At 40.8% G+C, this 26,723-nt stretch overlaps 2 protein-coding genes across 7 annotated transcripts in view; one reads left to right on the forward strand and one right to left on the reverse strand.

Annotated features, from left to right (window-relative positions):
• The window catches only part of NIF3L1 (NGG1 interacting factor 3 like 1), a 34,024-nt gene that overhangs the window by 5,586 nt on the left and 1,715 nt on the right, over positions 1-26,723 (reverse strand). For 2 of the 5 annotated variants that reach the window (XM_050916659.1, XM_050916658.1), the window contains exons 1-6: positions 15,098-15,182; positions 13,339-13,782; positions 10,757-10,922; positions 9,354-9,480; positions 8,745-8,883; positions 5,641-5,724 (exon numbers count right to left, since the gene is read on the reverse strand). In XM_050916659.1, the coding sequence (XP_050772616.1) occupies positions 5,641-5,724; positions 8,745-8,883; positions 9,354-9,480; positions 10,757-10,922; positions 13,339-13,774 (952 nt within the window). In that variant the 5' untranslated portion in view covers positions 13,775-13,782; positions 15,098-15,182. The other 3 variants (XM_050916654.1, XM_050916655.1, XM_050916656.1) reach the window with 3 other exon arrangements.
• On the forward strand, positions 15,132-26,264 carry PPIL3 (peptidylprolyl isomerase like 3). Of its 2 annotated transcripts, XM_050916660.1 has the most exons (7): positions 15,132-15,226; positions 16,962-17,007; positions 18,652-18,726; positions 20,194-20,287; positions 21,032-21,099; positions 21,619-21,737; positions 25,847-26,264. In XM_050916660.1, the coding sequence occupies exons 2-7, from the start codon at positions 17,005-17,007 to the stop codon at positions 25,971-25,973; spliced, it is 486 nt and encodes a 161-aa protein (XP_050772617.1). In that variant the 5' UTR covers positions 15,132-15,226; positions 16,962-17,004; the 3' UTR covers positions 25,974-26,264. The 2 variants fall into 2 exon arrangements, with proteins under 2 accessions (XP_050772617.1, XP_050772618.1); XM_050916661.1 differs by lacking the exons at positions 15,132-15,226; positions 16,962-17,007 and having other exon boundaries at positions 20,194-20,345.

A 26,723-nucleotide genomic window follows, 5' to 3' on the forward strand; every position in this document is an offset into this window, starting at 1 on the left:
TTCAGTCTTAATTCCCCTTCCTGCTTAGTGAATTGCATTCATAATGGTGATAAAACATTTGACTATCAGATACATCATAATGCATTTATTGTGCTGGCTGTAATTGGTATCATAGCTGATATTCCGGTTATGGTCAGTTGTATTCGTCCATATCAGGGTAAGCAATCTATGGCACGTGTGCCAAAGGCGATACGCAAGCTGATTTTTCTGCCTGGGTCCTGTCCACTGGTCCGGAGGGCTCTGCATTTTAATTTAATTTTAAATGAAGCTTCTTAAACATTTTTAAAACCTTGTTTACTTTATATACCAACAATAATATATAAGTTATATATTATAGACTTTTAGAAAGAGACCTTCTAAAAATGTTAAAATGTATTACTGGCATGCGAAACCTTAAATTAGAGTGAATAAATGAAGACTCGGCACATCACTTCTGAAAGGCTGCTGACTCCTGGTCTATAAGATGAAGCTGAGCCTACTGCAATACTGCATAATGCAATAATTGTTTCATTTACCTAAAGAAAGTTCAGAAAAAAATAAGCTCTAGCTTAGCCTCAGAAAACATTTTACTAATGATGAAATGAGTGCTTTGGTTAGATGGCAGAGAATCTGTAACCACATGCTTCCACTTCTCTTTAAGTGAAGATTCCTGGCTAAATCCCTCATGTACCATGTATGCTCAAGTCTATGGATTCAGACTGCTCACAGGCACACTACAGTGGCCTAACAACAAGAATGGACTTCTAACCAATGTGGGCTAGCAGGGCCTAGTGAACTAGATTGTGCAAGGTCTAGGCTTGAGGAAATTAACATTAAAGGGAATTATACATAGACTGGGTCAGTGAAGTTTCTTCAGAGCTTCAAACAAAGGCAATGTGTATGACAACATTCAAACTATGTATGAGGAAGGTCCTGATTGGGTCTGTAAAGCCACTGGCCATGGGAGGGATGCTATATTACAAGTGGAGCACCTGCAGCTATTGTGAAAGCAGGCACATTGCACAGAGAAAGCTTAGTCTTAAATTTCCACTGAAAGTGCAGTAGGCATCTCTGCTGCCTTGTGAAGAGGGTCATGGTCTCCAATCACCCCTCCCTGCCTAGTTTGTAGAGTCTAGTGCTAGTGCCCATCTTTTTGCTGCACTAAGCACTACATTTTCTGAGGACATTAAAATCATTCTGGCTTAGAGGGATCTGCAGCTGTGTTTAGATTCCAACTCCACTGCTCAGAAAATCACATTTCACTATTCCCGTGTATGAGAATTCTTGGGTAGGTGGCTTTTAAGGCCTGAGCTACACTAGCAGGAGGGTTCGAACTAAGATACACAACTTCATCTAAGGTACACTATTTGTGTAGCTGAAGTCGAAATATCTTAGTTCGACTTACCTAGCTATCCTCAAGACAGCGAGTCACCTGCCATGGCTCTTCCATCAACTCCACGTACTCCTCCTGCAGAGGTGGAGTACGGGCATCGATTAGCAGATCTATTTATCATGTCCAGACAAGACACAACAAATCCATCCCTGATACATCAATCTGGCGGGTAGTATAGACGTACCCTAAAAGTGTGAAAATAAGTGACCCGTATTTACCAGAACTGTTTCCATCTTCAGGGAAGTGGAATGAGCATAAGTCTCAGCTTCCTGCAGCAGGATAGGCTCAGTGCTGGCTGGAGGCATTCACTCTTCATCTTCCCTACTGTCATGAATACTGGGTGGTTTTAATTCAAAACCATACTACTGGACATAGGATTGCACAAGAAAACTCAATTGTTTTTGTTTTTAAAAAGGGTGTTTAGCCTTCACGGTTGCTGAGATAAGCTTCAAAACATGAAGCAACTCCCTGGTAAAGGCTCAAACCAGCATGCAATGTATTTATTAAAAAAAAACCCTCCAAACACGCCAGTGTTCTACTAGGTGGTATCTACTGATCCAGGCTTGAAGATCTATAAATCATTACACACCTCCAAAACACACACAACTATGTTTCTCCTATGCTCCCCTGACTGCATCCTGATCCAATTCCTTACTCTCTCAAACAACTTTAACTCTAACAGGAGAGAGCGGATTATTTTTACTAAGTTCAGTCTCTTACATGCACTGAACAAGGATGTGTCCACTTTAAATTAAAGTCTTGGAAACATTTTTAGTTTGAATATCAAAATCTCCCTGCTTGTCTAGAGTCCAAACATGGTAGCCCACAAGTCCAAACATGTGAAACCCAAAGAGTTTCCTTTCATTTTCAAAGCTTTACTGAACTATAAAGTAAGTGCTCAACATTTATGATGAAAAACAGACATTACTTCAATGTAGGTAATCCTGCAGTTTTAGTAGCATAGGTAAAGAAATTTGCTTTATAAAGAGGAGACCAATTAAAACTGATACTTATGTATAATGAGGTTAAGGAAACAAGTTGGAATTTCCCAATTGTGCATAGAAGAACCTTAATGCAACATCAAGGATTACATATTAGTACCAAATGCCAAAATCTTGTTCCACATTTTTTATACAGTTTTGCTGTGCATTAGCAGTATTTAGAGTCAACAAGCTGTAAATAGTTAATGAAATGTTAACAGAAGTTCCATCCCCTAAAATGTAAGTAAGTCACTTGTACTGATGATTAGGGACATATTCTAGTACTGGTGGGGCTATGAAACCAAGCTCTATAGATTGATGACATCAAGCCTATATTATTCTTGCTGGATTACTCAGTTACAGTCTCATGATCCCATCCCTACTGAGTGCAGCAAGTAGTAATCTTCAGGAAATAGTTTGTCAGCCCAAAATTAACATTCTTCTTTACCTGACAGATATTTTTACCTCTCCCACACTTTGGGGAATGTATTGTACAGTTATTCTCGACTGTACCAGTTCGGAGCATCTTAATCAAATTTGCACTTGCATTAAGTCTGTGTGGGACACAAACTCTGGACTCCATGCTGTGACCCTTGCTGTCTTCTATACCACCTGAAGAGGGTCTCTGTCTCTCTCTGACACAATGATGGTAATCTTATTCTCTAAGTGTGTAGCCAGCATATCTCGCAACTCTGACAGAAAGCCTCGCTCAGTGTTACTGTGCTCACACAAAATCACGCTTATCCCTCTGGCAACAGCATCCAGTACTTCATGGTGGGACATCTCTCCTGCCATAATGAGAAGAGATACCGTGTAGATTAGCTGTTTAGACCTGGATCATTTTGTAGTTCATTATAAGTAATATTTTTTAACAGTCTCTGCTCTTGTGGAAGAGTAGTGTTGCAAAAATGCTGCTATGTTCCACTTTCTAGAATACAGCTCTGTAGAGAGCTATGGAAATGCGTGTCCCTCAAAAGGAGAAATGTGGTGCGGATTGTGCTAGACTCCACCACCGTACAAGAGTGCTCTTTTTAAAGAATTCCTGAATGTTAACTTAACAGAATTGTTTACTTTAAATGACCTCAAACACTCCATTACGTAAAATTGAAGAGTATTTACCCCCACACTCCCCACCTCTGCAGGAATTTTTGCTTTTACTATTTTCCCTCACTTCTGCTCAGTGGAGACTTATTTTTAAATTGACATTCTCAATAATACAGTAATGGTCTGATGTAGTTTTCTAACACATCTGCCCTTAGCACTAATAATTTAAACCTATTTTTTAAAATAAGTAACTTTCAGTCTGCTATATAATCCATCTACAGGGAGGGCCCTCACTCCTAACGCACAGCTGCCTGCCTGGGGCAGCAGCACCACCACTGTGTCTCTACCTCAGTTTCCCCTAGTGGACTTCAGTAAGTCCAGTGAGGCTTATATATACTGAACAGTGCTCCTTCAGGGTCTAGTTTATTTAACCTACAGCTGGAACTTTTGTACAAATTCCCCCCAGCGTATCTAGCTGGAAGGGGAAGGGGCTGAATGAAGTGGACTTGATGGACTAAGGTTATGTCCTGGTCCCTTACCAGCAAGGCTCTCTGGACTCAGAACCCTCTTCTGGAGCCACAGCCTCTTATTAGCTGGGGGGAAGTTACCCTATGACACATTCCAAGTGAGTCTGCGTTACCATGTAGTTCTTTGTCAACAATCATAGTTACATTTTAGTATTATACACAGTATTTTAGATTAAGTGTCATACAATGGCTGAAATTATCTTTCCCAGACACTATTCAGAGACCTTCTGAGGATTTAGCCAATGAGGAACTTTTTCTACCTCCACAGGTTAGAGCTTGAATTTACACAGCATCTTTCAGACAGCAAGTATTCCACTGTACCTTTTAAAACAATATTAGCTATTGGAAGCGCAGTGATTGTGCAAACACACCAGACAGTTTGCTTTTCACACAGCACTAGCTGTTAAAGGCTGTCTTGCTTATGTGATAGAATTGCCTTTCTGTATGTCTGCACAGCACCTACCACATTTTAGGCACTAATGTAATACCAGTAATTCTAGCAGACGTTTTGAAATGTTTAGCTGAAAACTGTGTTAGAACAATGTGACATATTCTACAAGGTGCACCTTTTGGTTTGGATTTTGTGCTGGGAGAGCCAGGTTGGGAAGAATGAAGGTGAGTTGCCCAGCCTTAGGAATGTGAAGCTACACACAGTCCAGAAGGTGGTGGGTTTCCAGGTTTACAAGTTAAAACTGAATAGCTGGATCTAATGGTAGGAAGATCTAGTTGTAACCTGACGAGAGGAGAGGTTCCATGTCCATCTGGCAGACTACAGAATCCTCCTAACTTCTTCCACAACACCAATACACTGAGTCACCTAGGTATCTCAGAGTGAACTGCTCACATATAGGAAGAACAGGTTGTAAGGATGTTGGAATCGAAGCTGGGAACCAGTGTGGCAGAAAGACATGATTTTTAAATTAGACACTTAAAATTAAACAAACACACAAAACCAACAAATGAACATCCAGCTAATGAAACATATGCCTAGCCTCACGCTGATCACTCTACTTCCCCCACTCTTCACTTTTCTTTTTAGGGTGGAAGCTCTTTGGGGTTGTAGACCATCTTCCTCTCACATTTTGGGAGCTACTGCAATTAAGATTATAACCATCTCCTAAAGAAAAATGCTGTGTTAAGAATCTTAGCATAGGATTAAGTTTTTAATATAGGTCTCCTCCTAGATTTAGTCCCTGATCTTTGCAATTAACTGCACCATGTGGAGCTCCTTTTAAGTCAACGGGGCTCCATGCAGGCCTGCACCCATGTGCCTTGAATTGCAAGACTGGAGCCTTGTTTTTGCTATTTATTTCTTAAACTTAGTTATTTCAAAAGCCCATCTCATTTTATTCTTAATAATTAGAAAGACGTAGCCCAAAATTTTGTTAGACTTAAATTGTTTGCATGTATATACATCTAATACAAGCATCTGCACTATAATGGGATGACTGACAAATTCCACATGGACACTGGGCTACAATCTCGAACAGAAAGTCTCCTACATTTGACACTTTTATCGGGTTACCAGGTGGTCAGTCTAGCAAGGACCTGCATAGTTGCTTGTAGGATTTATTTGTTCTTTTAGTAACTAACTGATTCCTTGCCTTTTGCAATTATACCACATTCTTCTTTACAGCTGGATTCCTCAGCAACCAGTCAGATTGCTCTTTCTAGTAACCATTTTATAAAGATAAGTACGGAACAAGAAGTCTCATACCAGTGAGATAGAGGTCGGCTTCCACACCCTGCAGGACACTGCTCCCAGAGCCAGCACACACAGCAGCCACTTTCACTTTGGCTTCTGCAAGATAGCAAATGCCACAATTAAACTCCCTTCCTACCCCTCAGCCTTGATGCCAGCTTCAATACAGATAAATGCAGTGCTAACCTATGTCTTGGTCTTACACCCAATGGAAATTTGTTGTGTGCTGGGAGGAGATGTTAGTTTGGAGGAGGCATATGGGCCACTAACTTCTCAGAATGCAGCAAAAACCTATGGTCATTGTAAACTACTGATGGATGGACAGCTCCTCCTCACCAGCAGGAACCTTCTCCAGCTGATGTGTGGAGAAGAGAGAAAATGTTTTCAGCACATTGCCACACAGTGGCAGGTTGTTGACCACTGCAGCTTAGTTTTCACCTGTTAAAGTGTCTTATTAGTAATGAATAAAATGATCTCATATGTATATGGTAAGAACAATTAATCTATTCCCCCATCACACACACCATGTTCAACGAAAACAAAACGCATTGGGTGACATAAGAATTTTCAAAATTTAACACTCCTGTGTATCACCTTATGAATAATCATCCAACTTCTGCTGACTTAAGTAGGAGTCCTAGGATTACAGTCTATGCCAGCAGTTTTCAAAGTGCAGGTTGCGACCCGGTACTGGGTCGCGTATGTAAGGCACTGGGTCGCGGTGGCTCTGGTCAGCACTGCCGACTGGGCCATTAAAAGTCCCATTGGTGGTGCTGCCCAGCTAAGACAGGCTAGTTCCTACCTGTTCTGACACCGTGCTGCATCCCGGAAGAGGCCAGCAGCAGGTCCACTTCCTCGGCAGGGGGGGATACAGGACTCCGTGTACTACCCCAACCTTGAGCACCGGCTCTGCACTCCCATTGGCCAGGAACCAGCCAATGGGAGCTCAGGGGGCGGTGCCTGTGGGCAAGAGCCATGCAGAGCCGGACCTGCTGCTGGCCACTTCCGGGGTGCAGCGTGGTCCCAGGAGAGGCAGGAAGCCTGCCTTAGCATCCCTGCTGTGCCATTGACTAGGAGCCGCACGAGGTAAGCCCGTGTCCCAATACCCTACCCCAGCCCTGAGCTCCTCCAAACCATTCCTGCACCCCAACACTCTGCCTAGAGCCTGCACCCACACCCTCTGCCCCAGGCTGGAGCTCCTCCCAAACCCTTCATCCCAGCTCCACTGGGTCATGGGCATCAACAATTTTCTTTTACTGGCTTGCCAGAAAAGAAGTTTGAAAACCACTAGTCTACAGAATACTGAACTAGGGGCTTTAAAACACTGAGCATGGTTTAGGAACACAGATGCTAATCTCAGTAGTTTTTTAATAACACTTGCCTTTCTCAGGGACAATACTAAGAATTAAGAACAAACTTTCCCAATTATTCAGTCTCACAAGTTATCCTGTTTGAACGGAGGCAGTTACGGTTTAGGACAGGTAACAACCAAGAGGACCTGAGTTGTATTCTAGGTTCTGCTACTGATTTGCTGTTTGACCTTGAGCAAGTCCCTTTCTCTGTGCCTCAATTTCTCCTCCCACAAAACACGGATATTATAGGATAAGTATAAAATAAAACAAATTAAAGTTAGCTTAAGATTGGTTAAAAAAATAACATTTTCTTTATAGTTTGTGGCTAGTAGGGAAAAGAAGGCTGTGAAAATAATTAGCATTACTTGTAGTGTGGAAAGGACTTATGGTTCCAAAAGTAACTAATAAAATAAAGAGCTGCAGTAACAAAACAAAACAAAACCTGTCTTTAAAAAAAACAAAACAAGCCCAAACCTTCCCACTGTCTGCTGGTAAGCAAGGCGCATCCGCAAAAATAAAAATGGAAAGGCCTCGGGAAAAAAAGGACGATGTAAATTTTACCTAATTTAAAACTGAAAATGAGGGAAAATTGTCTCAAATTGGCTTTTAGCTAAAGTCAGTAATTGGCAATGACAAAGTCATTTGTTTGTGAAAGGGTAAAAAAGGAAATTCTTAAAGGGTTCATAGCTAATATCTGCCTGACCACACTGAAGTCAACCAATATGGGTCTAAACAGCCCTGGGATTAGCCTGCTTGTAAGCATTTTAATCAAATGCATAATGTTTTGTTACCATTTGGATGTAGTAAATTGCTTATTATTTAGGCTTTTTAGACATTTTTAAAGCAATTGTATAAATATCATTTGGCCTTTGAATTTAATAAAATGATGTTATTTTAAAATAATGCTTAAATTAGTGTTTGGTGGTTTCCCATATCAATATTAATAATGCCAGTAAATAGGTACATATTTTGTATGGTGCTACACAAGTATACAGTATTCTTACTATTTCAAGTAGAAGTTAAATCGCAAATCATCATGTAAGAGATTCTAGAATATTACCTGCAAGGTAGCATTTCTGTGTTTGTCCCCAAAAGTCTTGGGAAAGACCCTATAACAGGAGGTGCTGTTGTATAGCTCATGGAAAAAGACAGCTCATGCTGTTTGTATGCTCTCTCGCTCACAGTGATAACCCGAGTAACACAAAATTCACTGTTAAAATTCAGACTATATTAGAAAAGGAGTCTTCTAGAGCAAGAGTCGGCAACCTTTGGCATGCAGCCCATTAGGATAATTCGCTGGTGGGCTGCGAGACATTTTGTTTATGTTGACCATCTGCAGGCACGCTCCCCAGCAGCTCCCAGTGGCTGCGGTTCACCGTTCCTAGGAAGTGGCAGGCAGCAGGGATGTGCTGGCTGCCGCTTCTCGCAGCTCCCACTGGCCGGGAACGGCGAACTGCAGCCACTGGGAGCTGCGTGGGGCCGTGCCTGTGGACAGTCAATGTAAATAAAATGTCTTGCGGCCCGCTAGCAGATTACCCTGATCGGCCCCATGCCAAAGGCTGCCGACCCCTGCTCTAGAATTTATGTAGTATAATTACTAAAACCAGTTCCCAGTTCTTCTTTAGACCCACCTGCTACTAGGAAGCATATCAGTCCTACATGAGAGACAATATATCAGTAATAACCACTCCACACCCCCACCGACTTCTTGTGTGTATGGGGCACTAATTATAGTGGAAAAATCAAACACATTGTGGACTTGTTTACCTAATGTCTTCCCTGTTCCCAGGGCCAGGCGTATGTAAGGCAGCCTTAGGTGGCTTTTGATTCGTTCAGTCAAGGCTGACAGGGAGACTGGCTCACTCAGCGTGCATAGGCGTCCCATTCCAGTATGTGGAAGCAGAGGCTGCGCAGAAGTAGAAATTTAAAAAAATTACTGTGAATGTACTCTCTGCAGCTGTTCACATCACCTTTTACTCTAACAGGAACTGACATCTAGACACCACCATGCTGAGTACAGGAGGATTAATTAAACATAGAAAGTCAGTTTCTGAGTGCTTTGCAAAGAAAGATGCATAAGATATTCCAAAGGACTAGGTAACACATTGGCCACATCTACACTAAATACTGGTTGAAATGCTACTGTAGGTCACATAAAACCATTTTCACAGATTTAGAAAGTGTAAATGCTTTCAAGTCCCTCAAGGTCAGTGTTAAGGCAAACTGATAGAGGCATCTCAAGGAAACGTGCATTGCTGCTGCTAGTGCTGTTTCTGGTCTGCGAGTAGAGGATTTCTGTTTCCAGGGCTATCAGCCTGGTGCCTTTCACAAGCAATAAATTCTCAGAAAGAGAAAGTAGTATGTGAATTCTGTTACCTTCTGTAATAACATTATTTCAGTCTTGTGATAAAGAAGGCTGTTCTGTGACAATAATGCCACCACCTCCAGTAGTGCCTTCTGGGTGCAGTTCAAACTGACTCGTGTCTGCTCCTCACCTTCAGCCCTGAGAAATGACAACATTTTTGGTGTTTACTAAAAAAAAAAGAATTTCATAATCTAGTTAATGGAATAACTATCCTTTCTATCCAAGAAGAAAAAAAAAAAGGAGACATGGTAACAGCCCAACACACTACTATAAAGGAAACATACAGCTTAAGGGGAATGAGGGAATTAAGCCATACTGTTCTCATCAAACTGAATGACAAAATTATTCCTCCATCTCTGCAATTGGACTGGTACCTGTAACTTCTTGAGTTACTAGCCATCCTTTAATCGCAGTTTGTACTTAATATTAAATTTAGAGTTTGTGGAGCAAACTGAACACAATTCTGTCTGCCCAATGAAATACTATAGAAGGGTCACATGTTAATATAATATATATATATGTTTTAATATATTGAGATATACCTATCTCATAAAACTGGAAGGGACCTTGGGTCATTGAATCCAGCCCCCTGCCTTCACTAGCAGAACTAAGTACTGATTTTGCCCCAGACCCCTAAGTGGCCCCCTCGAGGACTGAAGTCACAACTCTGGGTTTAGCAGGCCAATGCTCAAACCACTGAGCTATCCCTGCTCCCCCGCCTTGCCTGTTCTGTTTGCTCTCTTAATGCCATTAGCATCCATGTTCACAAAAAATTTCCACAAAGGTTATTTTGGAATAGCAGATTGGAATTTCAACACTTGGTAATAAAGAGGGTTTCTTTAAAAGGAATGACCACCCATCTTGCTCAGTCAGTTCTTCTCACTCCAAATAAATTGTAAAATGGATATGAAAATGAGATTTTTAAGGTTTTCTTATGGCACTAAGACCACTTTTCAGCTTCCACCTGGAGGTAAAATTCAGTTTCATACAAAAAGCTATTCCCACTACATCCACACACCAGTTGGCCCACACATTCTGCTGACACATTAACCATCTCCTTTTTATTTAACTTTAAGTTAAATAACTTCCCTCATTAAGTCCTGACACAGAAGGCTGTACCTGAGGAAGTCAGATTTATTATCAAATGCATCCAAATGTCCACCAGCTATGAACACAAAAACCAGTGCCTGAAGAATTCCCAGAGAAACTGATAATAATTAAATAATCTCTATCTCCAGTTTAAAGGCCCACTATCCCACAATGGTAAAAACGTTCAGTAAGAAGTTATAACATCTTATCCAGACCTTAGATAGTCACTTGCATATTTTTCCCCATTATTGTAGTTTGTATCTTAAGAAGAACCTTTCCCTTTTCAAAGCAACAGAAGAAAACAACAGAGAGCCATGCACAGTACCTGGCAGGGAGAGTAACGAGAGATGAAATCTCTGGGATCCCTCGCATGTTGGATAGGATTGTATCCAGGTGCTCAGTATGGTCCACACTGAATTCCACTCGGTGAGTGCCCTCAGTTGGGTAGCTGGGAGCCATTGATGGGTGTAGTGGGACAGTGGCACAGACACCTGAGAAAACAACATGCAGTACAGAAATGTAATAGCTTTGCAAAATTGTACTGCTGCACTCAACCACAGCAGACTTTATTTTTTGACAGGTGAATAAAATAGCATTATTTTTTTCCTTATTATCATCAACATCACTATGGACAATCAGATTTTGTTCTTGGGTTGGTAAATTGCCATAATTATTTTGCAAGGCTGGTTTATGGTCAGACACAAGACTCAGCTTATTTTTATGGTCTACAGTAACCTCTTCAACAGCTTGATGATGACGATGATGATGATCATAATAATAGCATTTCTAGTGCTTTTAATCTAAAGATCTCAAGTGCTTTATAAAGTGGATAAGCACTATTATCCCCATTTCACAGATGAGGAAACTGAAGCACTGAGATGTGAAGTTACTTGTCCCAGGTCACAAAATGAGTCAATGGCAGAGAAAGAATTGGAACCCACTTCTCCTGACTCCAACAGTGGTCTCCCAAGCCATGCTGTCTCCAATGGACTGAATCTGTTTTAAAGTACCTATAGGCTAATACTAACATATTATTTGCAGTGTGCTGTGTTATTGGCTAGGGGCCACTGTGCTAAGTACTGTACAAACACAAAGATGTACTGTACAAACACCTGCCTCAGCGAGCCAACTACAGATAATATAGTACCAGTGATTCCAAACCATTTTTCCGTGTAAAGAATACAAATCTAGGAGGTTTCATGTAGCAAAAATACTGTATAAGTGGCTAGACTTTGCACTTTACAAAAGTTTGTCTATCCCCAAGAGCGCATCATACATGTAGAACTTAATTGTAACTCTTTATAAAAACAGAAGAAAGTTATTTTTTTCTAACTGAAAACAAGGATTGCTGGGAAGGAGAAAGGGAGGGAGAATGATTTATTAAGTATCAATGGATGTGTTTATTGTAATGTTCTTATACCCTAAACATATGAAAGGACCCACTCTTATTACCCAGGAGACAACAGAGCACATCCAGTGATCTGTGGCTTAAACTGTTGTAGTCAAGTTACACACCAAATGTGCTCAAATGGTTCTGTTCTCATACACTTGATAATAGAACTATAGAAATTACAGATGGAAAAGATCAATAAGGCTCATCCCCCAGAGGCTGGTGCAGGACTGCTCCTTACAATATATTTTTCTAGTACTTTTTCTAGTCTAGTGTTAAATGTCAGCATACTTGCCTCTGGGTACAGGTTGGAGTGCCTTATGGAGACCCATTTGGCCAATTAAATAACACCTACCATTCATGAGCATGTGGAACACTTTGCCTTTTAGTCCCAATCACGTAACCTCTCTGTGATAACTATAGCAATTGCTTACAGTTGCTTAGTAGGAAGCAGCAAAGAATCCTGTGGCACCTTATAGACTAACAGACGTTTTGGAGCATGAGCTTTCGTGGGTGAATACCCATTTCGTCAGATGCGTTTTTGCTTTTACAGATCCAGACTAACACAGCTACCCCTCTGATACTTGGTAGGAAGGACAGTCTCAGGGTCAAGGCACTGAACTAAGACTCCGAAAACCTAGGTTCAATTCTCACTTCACAGGCTTCCTGCATATTTATAGATTCCAAGGCCAGAAGGGACCACTGAGATCATCTAGTCTCCTACATAACACAGGCCATAGAACCTCCCTTATGTAGCTCCTAGAATGTATCTTTTAGAAAAACATCCAGTCTTGATTTAAAAATTGTTAGAGATGGAGAATCCACTACAAACCTTCATCAATTTTTTCCAATGGTTAATTACTCTTCCTGTGGGGAAAAAAATGCCTTATTTCCAGTTTGCTCTTGGACAAGTCACAATCTGTCCTGGGCCTCAGTTCCATAATATTTCCCTATGTCCCAGACATGCTGCAAGGATGAAATCCATCAATGGTTCAGAGGTGCTCAGATACCATGTGATGAGGGTCACATAAATAAAAGTATTAAAGAATGTATACATATTTAGCTGACAGTGAAATATACATGTTGTCCTTTTTGGGTGAAAAAACAAGTACTTCATCACGAGCTCTCATCTTTTCACTAAGGTGGAAACAAGGATGAGATCCAAGATTATGTGATCAGCCAGTGGTCCACAGACCAGTTTGGAAATTCTGCCTTAAAAGTTCTCTCTCAGGTCAGAGCTGAGTCATATTTATCATGCAATGTAGGAAAGTTTAATCTGTGGATAAATAAGAGACTTAATTTATGAACTTTGTTTCTAGAACTATCTGGAACTTTTTACCAACATATGATTATTTAGATTACTTTAAAATTATGAAAAAACACCCTTTTTATAAAATAAACTCAAATCATGCATATAAGCACACAGGAAAATTGATAAAGACATTCCTCATAGACTTACACTGCATTGATAAAGAATAATTTAAATGGAATATCAGTTAAAAAAGGGGGTATCTCACCAAGTCCTTTGGCTAGCCAGTTATTGACTCCATGAGGTATGGCATCATATGCTGTGTGTGGAGAGTAAATGCCAACTCTGTGTTCCAAAGCCTGGATCACAAGACGCTCTTTCCAGGTTTTCCATGTTATGCGCTTGAGTGCTCGGAATATGGGTGGGTGGTAAGAGAGGATAAGATCTGCCTTCTTCTGCAATGCCTCCTGCATTACTTCCTCTGTAAGGTCATTAGTTAGGAAGAGTGTGCTCACAGTATGGGGTGGGCTCGGTTCTACCAGTAATCCTACATTGTCCCAGCTTTCAGCCAGAGAGAGTGAAGCAAAGTCATTCAAGGAGGAAACTAGAGTTTTTAGATCCATGAAGGAGCGGGAAGGCAAGACAATCAAAGGTTGGATGCACTGGAGAGGTCGGCGAATCAGGTGCACACAGGACAGCAGCATGCATATATCTAAAGAGGCAAAACATAATTAGGAATATTGGGGGATAGGGAAGAAGTTTAAGATAATTCTAAGTTAAACACCAATATCTGAGCATTCAGACTGGACAATGTCCAGCCCAGGTATGAAAACACCTCCACTTGGGCATCACATTCAATATTTTTCAACAGAGATGGCAATAGAGGTGGTTTTGGAACAAACTGATAAATTAAAGTGGTAAGTCACCAGGACCAAATGGTATCCACCCAAGAGTTCTGAAGGAACTACTACCTGTGGTTTGTAACCTATCTGATCACTTAAATCAGCCTCTGTACCAGATGACTGGAGGATGCCAAGGGCACAGAGGCGATCCTGGTAATTAGAGGCTGGTAAGCCTAACTGTAGTACCAAGCAAATTGGTTAAACTGTAGTAAAGAACAGAATTATCAGACACATAGATGAACATGATATGTTGGGGACAGGTCAACACGGCTTTTGATCAGACTGTAACTGCAACAAGAACTGCTAGCCACAGGGGGAAAGAAAATGTGACATTCTTTGCTCTCCAACACTGATGAATGCTGGATGTGAGATAGAGGGAGATGGTAATAAAACTCTTATAGAAGCAACCAGGGCTGACTTTAAATATATGCAACACAACAGAACTTGGGATCCTGAGCTTTTGTGGTCTTGCACAGACTTAAATAGCAAGTCATGGGCAGAACAATCCTTCTCTCAGCTCACTGTCTTTGAAAATCTTAAGGCTGACTTTGCCTTATGTGCAATCAGACTTTCACTTCATCTTCTAGTGTTGGAACTAGTCTTCCTTCCTCTACTTTCACACTCCTTTAACACAAGGGTTAGCAGCACCATGGTACCCTGCTGAACTACTGTTTCAGGCTCTCTGCAGTCTGGGGAAGATGGGGCAGGCTCGGGCATGTTCCCATGGTTTTGCTGCACACCCATAAGGGCTATAAAAGCTAACTGATCTAGCAACACTGCTTAGGTAGGTAGGACAAGCTGTGGCTCTGCCACCCTAGGGAAGCCACTGGCGGGTCTGGGGAGCCAGGGTTTCTATAGGGAGCAGAGCCAGGGAAGAAGCTATGACAGAGAGTGGCTCAGCCCCTGCCCCAGGCTAGGCCTCCTGCTCGGGCCAGTTTGTTCAATGGAACATTTGCAGCCCAGGTGCCACGGGGAAGGGCGCTATGACCCACCCCCGGCGCCAGCCCGGCCGCGCTGACAGCCCTCACTTGGGGCAGCATCAGCGCCTCTGTCCGCGAGCGGGCGCCTCGGGCAGGCACGTCCCCTGCCAGGCGGGGCAGCGGGGACACAGCGCCGGGGACTCACCTTCCTCGGCCCGGCCGGGACTGGCGGCGCCTCACGGAAAAGCGCCCCCGCCCCGCGCAGGGCCTGGTCCGTCTGGGAAGCGGCCCCTTCCGCTGGGCCGGCGGGGCCTGCTGCGAGCGCGGGAAGCAGGTGAGCAGGCGGCTGCGGAGCTCGGGGCTGGGCCCCAACTTGCTCCCGAGGCGCCGGTTCCCCTGCAGCGGCCCGTCAGCTGGGCTGAGCAGCTCCTGCCCCGGGCCGGGCGGCGGGGCCTGCAAGGCTCGGCGGGGTCGGGACGGGAGGCTCTAGGGCGCAGCCCCGTAGAGCCTCGTTACGGGCTTGGCCCCCCTGCCCAGCCCTCGCTCCCAGGCTGAGCCGCTTTGTCTTTGGACCCCCGTAGTGCTAGTCAGCCCTGTCTGAGGAGGGAGCGGGCTGGTCCCGTCCTCCATCCTCTAACCATTGCTTGTGATGGGTGGTTGCTCTCAAAAGTCCTGATGGACCATAACCGACTCTGGATAGTTCGATATCAGACTTCATGCTGAGGGGCTAACGCGAATTGATCCCTGAACATTACATTGGTAGTTACTTGGGTGCAAGTGATGACAGCCTAATTTCGTTTATGTGCAATCAATAGTCTCCTGACCACCCGAAATAGCTATTTAAAGCACTGGGTGCTTTAAAAGGGCCACTTTCCCAAAGCTGAAAGCAACCATGAGCATAATTGAGTGTGGGAGGGAAAATGTAACCTTAAAAATGTGAAAGGTAATAGAAAGTTGTTTGAGAATGTTTTATCTGATGCCCAAATAAACCACAGTTCCATAGTCACATAGCGGCTAAGAGGACAAATACAATCCTGAAATATAGGAGCTGGGGAATGTCATATGTAGGGAAGTTGTATCATGTCTGTACATTAGTGAGACTGTTGGCCACTCTTCAAAAAAAATGCAGAAAAATTGGAAAGTATTTAGAAAAAAAGCTCGGCGAATGATTAGAGATCTGGAAAACCTTCCTTGTGCAGAGGTACTCAAGAAATCATCTGTAGTTTGACAGAAGTATTGGAGCGTAAGATTTCCTGGGGAAGTGGGTATTCACCCATGAAAGCTTATGCTCCAATACTTCTGTTAGTCTATAAGGTGCCACAAGACTCTTTGTCGCTTTTTACAGATCGAGACTAACATTGCTACCCCTCTGATATTTGACATCTGTAGTTTGCTGAAGAAAAGCTCATGGTTCACAAGTACCTGTATGAGGAGAAGATTTCTTATAGTGAACAGCCCTTTAAACTAGCAGAAAAAGACATAATGAGATCCAAGGGCTGGAAGATGAAGCTAGACAAATTCAGACTAGAAATCAGACACACATTTTTAACGGTGACTGTAATTAAAATTGTTCCACTAGTTTTCTAGAAATGTGGTGGGTTCTCTATTGTTTTCAGTCTTTAAGTTAAGACTAAATCTCTGTTTCGCTAGAAGTTATGCTCTAGCTCAAACAGAAGTTGTGGGATTGATGTAGGAATTATTGAGAGACGTTCTTTGGCCTGTATTATGCAGGAGAGCAGACTAGATCATAATGGTCCCTTTTGGTTTTAAAAATCTTTAAAGAGAAGATTCATATTGAACAGTTGCAATCTCTGCAGACTCTCATCATATGGAAGTTTTTTCTATATATTGATTTGTTTATAAAATACTTTGTTCTATTAATTTCTAGCTCTCTAAGTGGTGGGTAGTTATGTAATATTCATAAAATGCTTATGAACAGGTTGATATGAACACTACTGTAAAAATCCATAGTGCAATCACTTGTATAATTTAATTGACCACCTAAAAGATTTTAGAATTTTTAAAGGAGCTGGTGAAGAAAAACTAAAATAAACGTGTTTTCTTTGCAGGAAACCATCTGACCTGTCTGCATTGTTCTCTTGACAAAAAGACATGGTGAGTCAGGCAGTTTTTAGATATATTTTTAAATTTTGTGAATCTAGTATTGAGAACTGGACAGCAGCTCTGCATCCCAAATAATCAGACAATTTAATTCATTGTAAAGAACTTGTGATGTAAAGCTCAGCTACCCATTTAACTGATTTCTGTCCAGTAGGCCGTGGAAAAGGGAATGTATCAGTTTTACTATTTCATGAGATTAGGTAGTGCATTAGCTTTCTACTGCTAGAGCACTAAATTCTAATTCTGGTTTGGATAATCATTTTGGTCATCTCATTTGGTCTCTGTTCCCACATAAAAATGTGTTAAGGGTGTAAATGCATATCTGTGGTCTGAGTACATGCCTTTTAAGAATGTTAGAGTTTAAAAAATGAAAAAAATTTAAACACAAGAGATGAAGTGTAAGGTTGCATTTCTCAAACAAGACAGATACACAAACTTCTTTTATTGTGGCTCCATAGAGATCCCAGCCAATTGTCTTCCCTTCTTTCTATGTAAAGTATAGAAAACATGCATCACAGAACATTGTTTTTGTAATTTTTTCTGTACATGTATGTTTTTACTAGTAGGTGTGATGCTTTGTCACCACATTAATATAGTTCTTTCAATGTAAGTACTGTGATTTTGTGATGTGGGTGAAGAGAGGAATGATAGCTTTGTGTGTAACACTTGGATAACTGGCACACCCATCTGTCTGAAAACTGATGTATCCCATTGCTTATTTTCAAAACCCCAATCAACATTCCCTCTCATATACACAAAATACATTATGAATAATCCAGAGCACAATGAATCATGTGAGTGACACTAATGATTTGTTTTTTTTTTTCCCCTTTCAACTGAATACTTCACATCATTTACTAATCCTTGAGAAGAAAATTGTGCTTTGCAGCCACCATCTTTCTGAGGGAGGACAATATAGGACACTTTTGCAGCCCATCTGTGCTAAGTCAACCAAAAAGATTGCAAATCAGTGACATGAGGCACTTGTTCCTTCCTACTATAGACTGACTGAGTGCATGTACTACCATCTCATAGAATGAAACTGGGAGGAACTTGGGTTTCTAGCATGGCTGTGCCAAGATATGACTGACTAGGCTATTTTTTCTGTCCTCTTTGAGCTGTGTGTGTTGGTCTGGTTCACAGAGATGAAAAAATATATGCAGCTGAGCTTTGTTATTACTCTGAAGAATACCTTGTTAGTTCATTTTAATGATGGGCCTTATTCACATGAGGTCCAATCTCTTCTTGTTGACTTCACTGGGGATGTGAGCAGGTCCATGGGACACAGCTCACTCCTCAGAGTGATGCTTGGCAACAGCACGAGAAAAGCTCTTGAGCATTAATTTTTTATACTTGTTCCCAGTTTTACTGACAACTTTTTTTTAACTAACTTCTGGATGCAGTTCAGCTTTTTTGTGTCTATGAGATCCCATGCATATGGGCTCAGGGAATTCACTTAATTTAGGAACAAATCCAGATTTTGGTCTCCATCTTAACTTCACGTACACAGACAGTTAGCTGGAAATGGAAATGCATTTATATTCCCAGGGTGACTAGTGAATAGAGCAGAGTTAGTAGCTCTCAGTCTTTGATTTTGAGTCAAAATTCTGGTTTAATTTTTCTTTCCTTCACCCTCAGGCTGTCACACTGCACACTGATGTGGGAGATATTAAAATAGAGATATTCTGTGAGCGAACACCTAAGGCCTGTGAAGTGAGTAATATGACAAGACTGGAACTGTTTAGTATTGAGAGGAGACAAATAAGATGGGACATGATAGAAAGAAAATAATGAATGGCATAGAGAAAGTAAATTTGAGATGTTTCCATTTATCCTTTTGCATCATATGAGAACATTCAGTGAATGTGAAAAGGAACAAATATAAAACTTACACCGTGAGAACTTTTCATACAGTGCATAATTAGCCTGTGGAATTCATTGCCATAAGATATCATTAAAGCCAAGAGTTTAGTAAGACTAGACATTTACACAGAAAATGAAAACACTATTATGTTAGACAGGATACAAATGTATAAAAGATGTAAATCTTCATGCTTCTAGGCATAAGATAACCACTGTCAAGGATTAGGAAGAAAACTCTTCTATGGGCAAATTATTCCATAATTGCTCATGATGGGGCTTCTTGTACCTTCTTCTTTAGCATCTAATACTGGCCATTACCAGAGATGGGATACTGGACTAGATGGACCTGCGGGAGACTAGTGTAGGACCCTGCAGTGGGACCAGGATCCCATGAGTCCCGCAGGACCTGCTGCCATAATAACAGGAGTGGGATTAAAAGTAGTCTCTAATATGGCATTTTTTATGTTCCTAATTATGGTCCTGAACCCAAAAATATTTACACATGCTTAATTTTAAGCAGCAAGAGTAGTTCAGTTGACTTCAGTTAGACTACTCACAGCTCCTAGAGTTAAATATGCACATAAATCTTTGCAGAATAGGAGCCTATCTATGAAAATAGGTTTATAGAACCCTCTATCTAACTCAGCTTCCTAACAAGAGACTCCATTTTGTAACGTTCTGTTACCAGTGTACATGGAAGAATAAAAAAGATAAAATGAGTTTAAAAACAAAAAGGAAGAGAGAGGGGAAAAAATTGTCCATCTTACCTTTTTTCTGGGTTGGGTTCCCCCCCCCCAAAAACAACCAAAAACTTTGCCTTTTACTAAATTAGTCTTGAGCAGTCCCTGTCTGAATATAAATACAGCTCTGGACTATATAGAGAAGTGTTTTTTCATGTAATGTGACCAACTATTTGTGTCCATTAGATATTTTTTCCCCTCTATATAGTATATGTAGAAAACCACCATTCCTTATGCTCTGGTTTTGGTGTAAAAGTTTTCAGTCTACTTTTTATTGTTACTGGCACAGTGTGTATTTTTGGTAAGTCTTTGAGGAGGAAGGGAGAGGTAATGAGGGATCATGGAGAACCGATTTTTTTTTTTTTTTTTTTTTTTTTTTTAGTGTATTTCAATAACCAGGAGCAATCTGAGATAACAAAGTGATAGCATAGTACGCTCACAATACAAACCAAAGCTGGAAGGGTTAATTTTAATCCTGTCACCCTTGAGAATTCCTCTCAGAATAACATAATGTGTCCAGCACAAAACATGTTACTTCTGGACTGCTTCTTAAAGAGCACTCTTGCTCTTCCCATAGAACTTCCTGGCTCTTTGTGCTAGTAACTACTACAATGGCTGCATATTTCACCGGAATATCAAAGGATTCATGGTGCAGACAGGGGATCCAACAGGTAAATCCTTCCATCAGTGTCTGGTATATTGAGCCCTTTTTCAAAGGTGGGAGACAAGGTAAGTAACACAATGCTGTAATGATGAGAGAGACTTTCATGATCTGGGTACTTTTCTATGGAAAGATTTCAGAGAAGTTGCTATTCACTCTGAATTTAAAATATGAGTATTAGTCATAAGCTTATTACATCTTCAACTCACTGTACAAATTTTAATCCTCTCAATCAACATTCTGTGCCTAATATTATCTCCATGATCATTTGCCATGATTTGACAGCTAATCAGTGGGAGATCCAGCATTTGAATGCAGAGATACCTGTTTTCCATGCTTGTGACCAGGTCACATTGCCTCTGAACACGGTCTCTGTAGCATTTAGGACTATGATCCAGAAAGTGTCTGCTATTTAAAGGAAAGACTTGTTCACTTCTATTGCTGTTTGCCATCATATTGATTTGAATTTGGGAATATCTCAGTCTCTTGTTCTCCTGCTCTAAGTTATTATTTATTTAAATTGCAGTAGCATCTATATATCCCAACTGGGATCAGGTCCTCATTGTTTGTACAGCACCTAACACACACATGAAAATCTGATTCCCTGCCTCCGGCAGCTTACAATCTGTCTAGAGTTTTAACTGTAACTTAAGATACCAATATTCTGGTTCAAATTTTTCTGAAAATGACTGTAATTGGAGATTCTGTCTCAACCCTGAGAAAAAAGTAATTCCTCCCTGTCACTGTTCCTCAGGCTCTGGGAAAGGAGGTAACAGCATTTGGGGCAGGAAATTTGAAGATGAATACAGTGAACACCTAAAGGTATTTCTGTGCTCTTCAATATACTTTTGTTGTTTCTTCACATTTAACACACTTAATTCATTTTCAAGAGCAGGAGATGATCTACATTGTGTAGTACTGGGATTAAATAACGTTTTTGACAATATGTTAAAGTCCATGCCCACAGTAAGAGAATGGGAGGCTTGTTTTTGAAGTGAGATACTGGAGAGTTTCAGTAGTTTGGGGAATTTAGAATTTGGGGTGCTTCTCTCTGTAGAGGGTGAGATGGGGAAGTTTTGTATTGGTCTGAGGTGTTTGTCATACATCCTTGGGGTGCGGTGGGAAAGGGAGGCATTTGATGTAGCAGAGTCAAATCTGAGGGGCTAGTTGCGGATCATGAAGGAGGGTTTTGGCACATGGGAGGGAGTCAGATTTTGTTGTATATTTTAATAAAGATTGGGAGTCGGAATGCTAGGTAACTAAGCCCTGGCTGTCAGCTGCAGTCATGCATTCACAGAATACGTATATATGCATTTTCTTCCCTTTCTACCTCTCTTTCAGCACAGTGTCCGTGGTGTCGTTTCCATGGCGAACAATGGCCCAAACACCAATGGATCTCAGTTCTTCATTACATATGGCAAACAGCCACACCTAGATATGAAGTATACTGTCTTTGGGAAGTAAGTGACCCAGAAGTGTGCCTCCTCATGATACACTGTGAATATCAAGGATACATCAGGGCAACTGTAGTGGAAACCTATAGTCCTTTTTACAGCAGAAACCTGTAAAAAGCTTGGCTCCATAAGTGTGAACTGTAACTGACTTCTTCAGATACTACATAAGGTGGTTGTTCTGTATTTTAGAAGACACAAACACAGTATTTTTCACTTTTAATCATAATTGCCCCTTTAAAATAGCTGAATATCTTTATCACCCAGGCACACACTATTTTATTATGTAGAATTGTTCCTGGACACAGCCCGTGAGAGTCTCTGGATGTAAAAATTACAGAATGAAGTAACCCTACCACAAGTCAGTATTTTATGAAATGTGCTACAATTAATTTTTCATGGAAAATTTTTATAAATTATAGCATTACAAATGTGTAGCCTGATCTGCAAACCCCTTTCTCTCACAAGTAGTCACACTGAATTAAATAGAATTGCTTGTAGGATTGGACCTCTAATTATTTGTCTTGTCTTGTGTTGTGCAATGAGAGTCTGAATGGCGTATTTTTGGTACACTGTGTGTGCTTTACCAGCTACATTGTAAGTTCAATTATACTGCTATTGGGCTTATTTTAGCTTCTGAGAAACAGCGTACATGTTGATGGCCCCAAGAGAACTCAGAGATTTAAACTAACTTACTAAAACTGAAACTTTCCTTAAAATATGTATCAAAGAGTAGCTTTCCATGGAATCTGACATTCAGGTTGAATAGAAAAAGGAAAAAAACCTGTGAATTAATGTTGGTCCTGTTAATGAGTGCTAGGGGGCTACTGGCGTATATTTCTTTTGGGAAAGAGCATTGATATGCATGGCATTTTGGGGGATGAATCTTTAAAGAATTACAAGGACTATATATACAAATTGAAAAGAAAAAAGTAGGTCCAGCCTGGGGCCTGTTAGTATTGATGGTGTCTTTGTAAGTTTCTCTCTTTTGGTTATAGGATTTCCCTCTTTGTCACCACTACAATTTTGCATACCAGTCCTCCTTTTTATTTTAAAGGGAGATGAAACTGTTAGGAGAAACACTGCTTTATCTCCCTTTGCATTTAAAATTGCTCAACTGATGGAAGTCTCATACTGATTCAGTTGCTTTTTCTACATAATCAGAACAGATAGACTACTATTTTTGGGGGAGTGGGGTGGGGGGTTGACTCCCTTTATGTAATATTTAAACCATGAGTTTTCCTAGTGACTTAGTGCTCCAAACTTTTTTTCTAATCACATCACTTCCTTAAACACACACAAAAACAAGTCCCTAAAGGGCACATATGCTTCAAGGTGGCTTTGGCACTGTGGTTGGCAAGGGCACATGCCATGCCTTCCAAGGTTCTTCACCACCCCCATCCCCCCCCCCCCAAAAAAAAATACTGTTACCATTGCTTAGTGAGAGGGAGTTACTTGGAAATGAGCAAATTAAAACAACAACAACAAAACCTAAAGGGTGGATTTGTTTTACCAGATTGCCCCAATAGGCATCATACCCATACTAGTCAACACTGGCTGCAGTTTTACAGCACACTGAGCAATCATGGTAAGCTAGAGCTCTTTATCAAAGTGATAGAAAGACTGGGTAATAACGGCCATGGAAAAAGTATGAGTGCTATAGTGATCTCATCTTCATTTAGTTTTTAGCTTTGTCTTAGTCAAATTAGATAAACTCAGCAGATAGTTTCTAAATATACAACAGAGATGTTAAGGGTACAGACTCATCCTGAAATAAAGTTAATTTAGAAGAGGAAATTAAAAGCAATTTCAGGTACTACTTGCGCCTGTTGTGGAATTTACCATCATATTTTCCTATTTTTAAAAATGATTTCTGTTCCCTGTTTGCTCTGTGAACGACTCACACAAACTGGTGAAGCTGACTGACAAATATGGCAAGGCGACCAGCTTGGCATAACAGTGAAATTGTTGCTGATCTTAAAAACAAAAAAGAAGCTTACAAGAAGTGGAAGATTGGACAAATGACCAGGGAGGAGTATAAAAATATTGCTTAGCCATGCAGGAGTGAAATCAGAAAGGACAAATCACACTTGGAGTTGCAGCTAGCAAGGGATGTTCAGAATAAAAAGAAGGGTTTCTACAGGTATGTTAGCAACCAGAAGGTGGTCAGGGAAAGTGTGGTCCCCTTACTGAATGGAGGAGGCAAACTAGTGGCAGAGGATGTGGAAAAAGCTAATGTACTCAATGTTTTTTTTGCCTCCGTTTTCATGAACAAGGTCAGTTCCCAGTATACTGCACTGGGCAGCACAGTATGGGGAGGAGGTGACCAGCCCTCTGTGGAGAAAGAAGTAGTTCAGGACTATTTAGAAAAGCTGGACGAACACAAGTCCATGGAGCCAGATGCACTGCATCCAAGGGTGCTAAAGGAGTTGGTGGATGTGATTGCAGAGCCATTAGCCATTATCTTTGAAAACTCATGGCGATCGGGGGAGGTCCTGGATGACTGGGAAAAGGCTAATGTAGTGCCCATATTTTAAAAATGGAGGAAGGAGGATCTGGGAAACTACAGGCCAGTCAGCCTCACCTCTGTCCCTGGAAAAATCATGGAGCAGGTCCTCAAGGAATCAATTTTGAAGCACTTGGAGGAGAAGAAAGTGATCAGGAACAGTTAGCATGAATTCACCAAGGGCAAGTTATGCCTGACTAACATAATTGCCTTCTATGATGAGATAACTGGCTCCGTGATGAGGGGAAAGCAATAGATGTGTTATTCCTTGACTTTAGCAAATCTTTTGATACAGTCTTCCACAGTATTCTTGCCAGCAAGTTAAAGAAGTATGGGCTAGATGAATGGACTATCAGGTGGATAGAAAGTTGGCCAGATCATCGTACTCAATGGGTAGTGATCAATGGCTCCATGTCTAGTTGAGAACCGGTATCAAGCGAAGTGCCCCAAGGGTTGGTCCTGGGGCTGTTTTTTTTCAATATCTTCCTTAATGATCTGGAGGATGGCATGGATTGCACTCTCAGCAAGTTTGCAGAGGACACTAAACTGGAAGGAGTGGTAGATACACTGATATTCTATGATTCTATGACTATACAGGGGAAATTACACAAAGTAAGGCCAAATGCACAAAATAAACTTCCAGCATTGAAATCCAATATTTTTTCCTCTGATCTTTCAGTTATAGTCATCTACTCATAGGTGTTACTTTTTTACCTACTGTTGTTACAAGTATCACAGAGAAACATGGTTTTTATATTGATGTCCTCATAGTGTTTTGGATGTTTCCTTACCTCTTTCTCAGATGGTCAGAGTAACAGTTGTTTAAAAATGTATAAGGTGTCTATTAGTGTTCAGTTGCTTTCTCATGTCACCTTTCCAGCTTGGACAGAAACCCAGAAGTATAAACTCTACCTCTAAATTTATCCTGCAGTAAATCAGTATCTAGGATGTCCCAGAGCTATCAAATTTATATGGTCAGTAGTGGTTCTGTTTGTACCACTCCTGCCTCTGTGTCAGAACATTATTGATTAGAATCTGTCATCTGGGGGCTGATTCCCCAGTCAGAGGACATGAGTAATTCCCAGTGAAGTCCAGTTTGATGAGTATCTTGCTAGTGTAGTTTTAAATGCTATGATCAGTCTGACCAACCTCTTAGGAATCCTCTCAGGCACTTTATAACTATGGAGTGAAAGGGTTGGGATAAATTGTGATATCGCAAAGTCAGTGGGAGTTACTTGTATCCTGTTTGTGGGGAGGAAAAATAATAACCCTGTTTGGGTGTCATATGATGCCCTGGCAGGCAGGGCAAAGGAACATGCTGTCCTTTAAATGGAACATTAGATCTCTTTTGGTACCCAGGTGGAAATTAAAAGGACTGTGGCGCCCTCCCAAGAGTCATATGTGGCCACTCAAAATTCTCTTTCACAATAGGTTATTATGTCGAAGGGACATTAAACTACTAGTAAACTCATAATGGCTGTCTTACTTCCTTACTCAGTCCTTGCATTGCAGGTACCTTAATTCACTGTAAAGTGCTTTGGAGTACCGAGACTCTGAAAAGTGGGCCTTTCATTACCAGAGAATTCTCATGACTGTTCTGCTTTCTTTCCAGGGTAATTGATGGTCTGGAGACCCTAGATGAGCTGGAGAAGCTCCCGGTGAATGAGAAAACCTACCGACCTCTTAACGATGTTCACATTAAGGATGTCACAATTCATGCCAACCCTTTGGCTTCATAGACATAAAGTGCCTGGACAGATTCCTGAGAAGCTGGTCAGACTGACTGCTAATCATAGTGTTGAAGAGACACTAAAAAGATGTCAATTTGGATCAGACCTTTACAGCTTGAATGCAGGACTTTCAGGAGCTGACAGCATCAGGCAGGATACAAAGGAGAGCCTCAAACTGGCTCTTCTAGTTCTAGCTGTTCCAGACAATCTGCCAAGGCTCTGATTGTGAACTTTAGTTTACTTTTTGTACATGTAAGATAAAGGGGAAAGAATCTTTTTACAAATATTTTTTCAATCTTTTGTTTTTTGTCTTAATATAACATCAGTTAAAATTAGGGCTGTGGATTAATCAGAGTTAACTCTTGCAATTAACTCAAATTAATTGTGATTAAAAAAATTAATTGTGATTAATCACAGTTTTAATCGCACTGTTAAACACTAGAATACCAATTGAAATGTATTAAATATTTTGGATGTTTTCCTACATTTTCATATATATTGATTTCAATTACAGCACATAATATAAAGTGTATATTTTTTTATTACAAATATTTGCACTGTAAAAATGATAAACAAAAAATATGTTTAATTCACCTCATACAAATACTGTAGTGAAATCTCTTTGTTGTGAAAGTGAAACCTGCAAATATAGATGGTTTGTTTGTTTGTTACATAACAGCACTCCAAAATCAAAACAATGTAAAACTTTAGAGCATACAAATCCAATGAGTCCTACTTCTTGTTCAGCCAATTACTAAG

This window comes from Gopherus flavomarginatus, chromosome 10 (assembly GCF_025201925.1).
Source record: "Gopherus flavomarginatus isolate rGopFla2 chromosome 10, rGopFla2.mat.asm, whole genome shotgun sequence".
NCBI lineage: Eukaryota > Metazoa > Chordata > Testudines > Testudinidae > Gopherus > Gopherus flavomarginatus.

What these genes read in the sequence shown, in the direction of transcription:
- PPIL3 (XM_050916660.1), top strand. An exon ending in GAACACCTAAGGCCTGTGAA is followed by an intron (nt 18,727 to 20,193) that starts GTGAGTAATATG and finishes CTCTTCCCATAG; the next exon opens with AACTTCCTGGCTCTTTGTGC. An exon ending in AAGTATACTGTCTTTGGGAA is followed by an intron (nt 21,738 to 25,846) that starts GTAAGTGACCCA and finishes CTTTCTTTCCAG; the next exon opens with GGTAATTGATGGTCTGGAGA.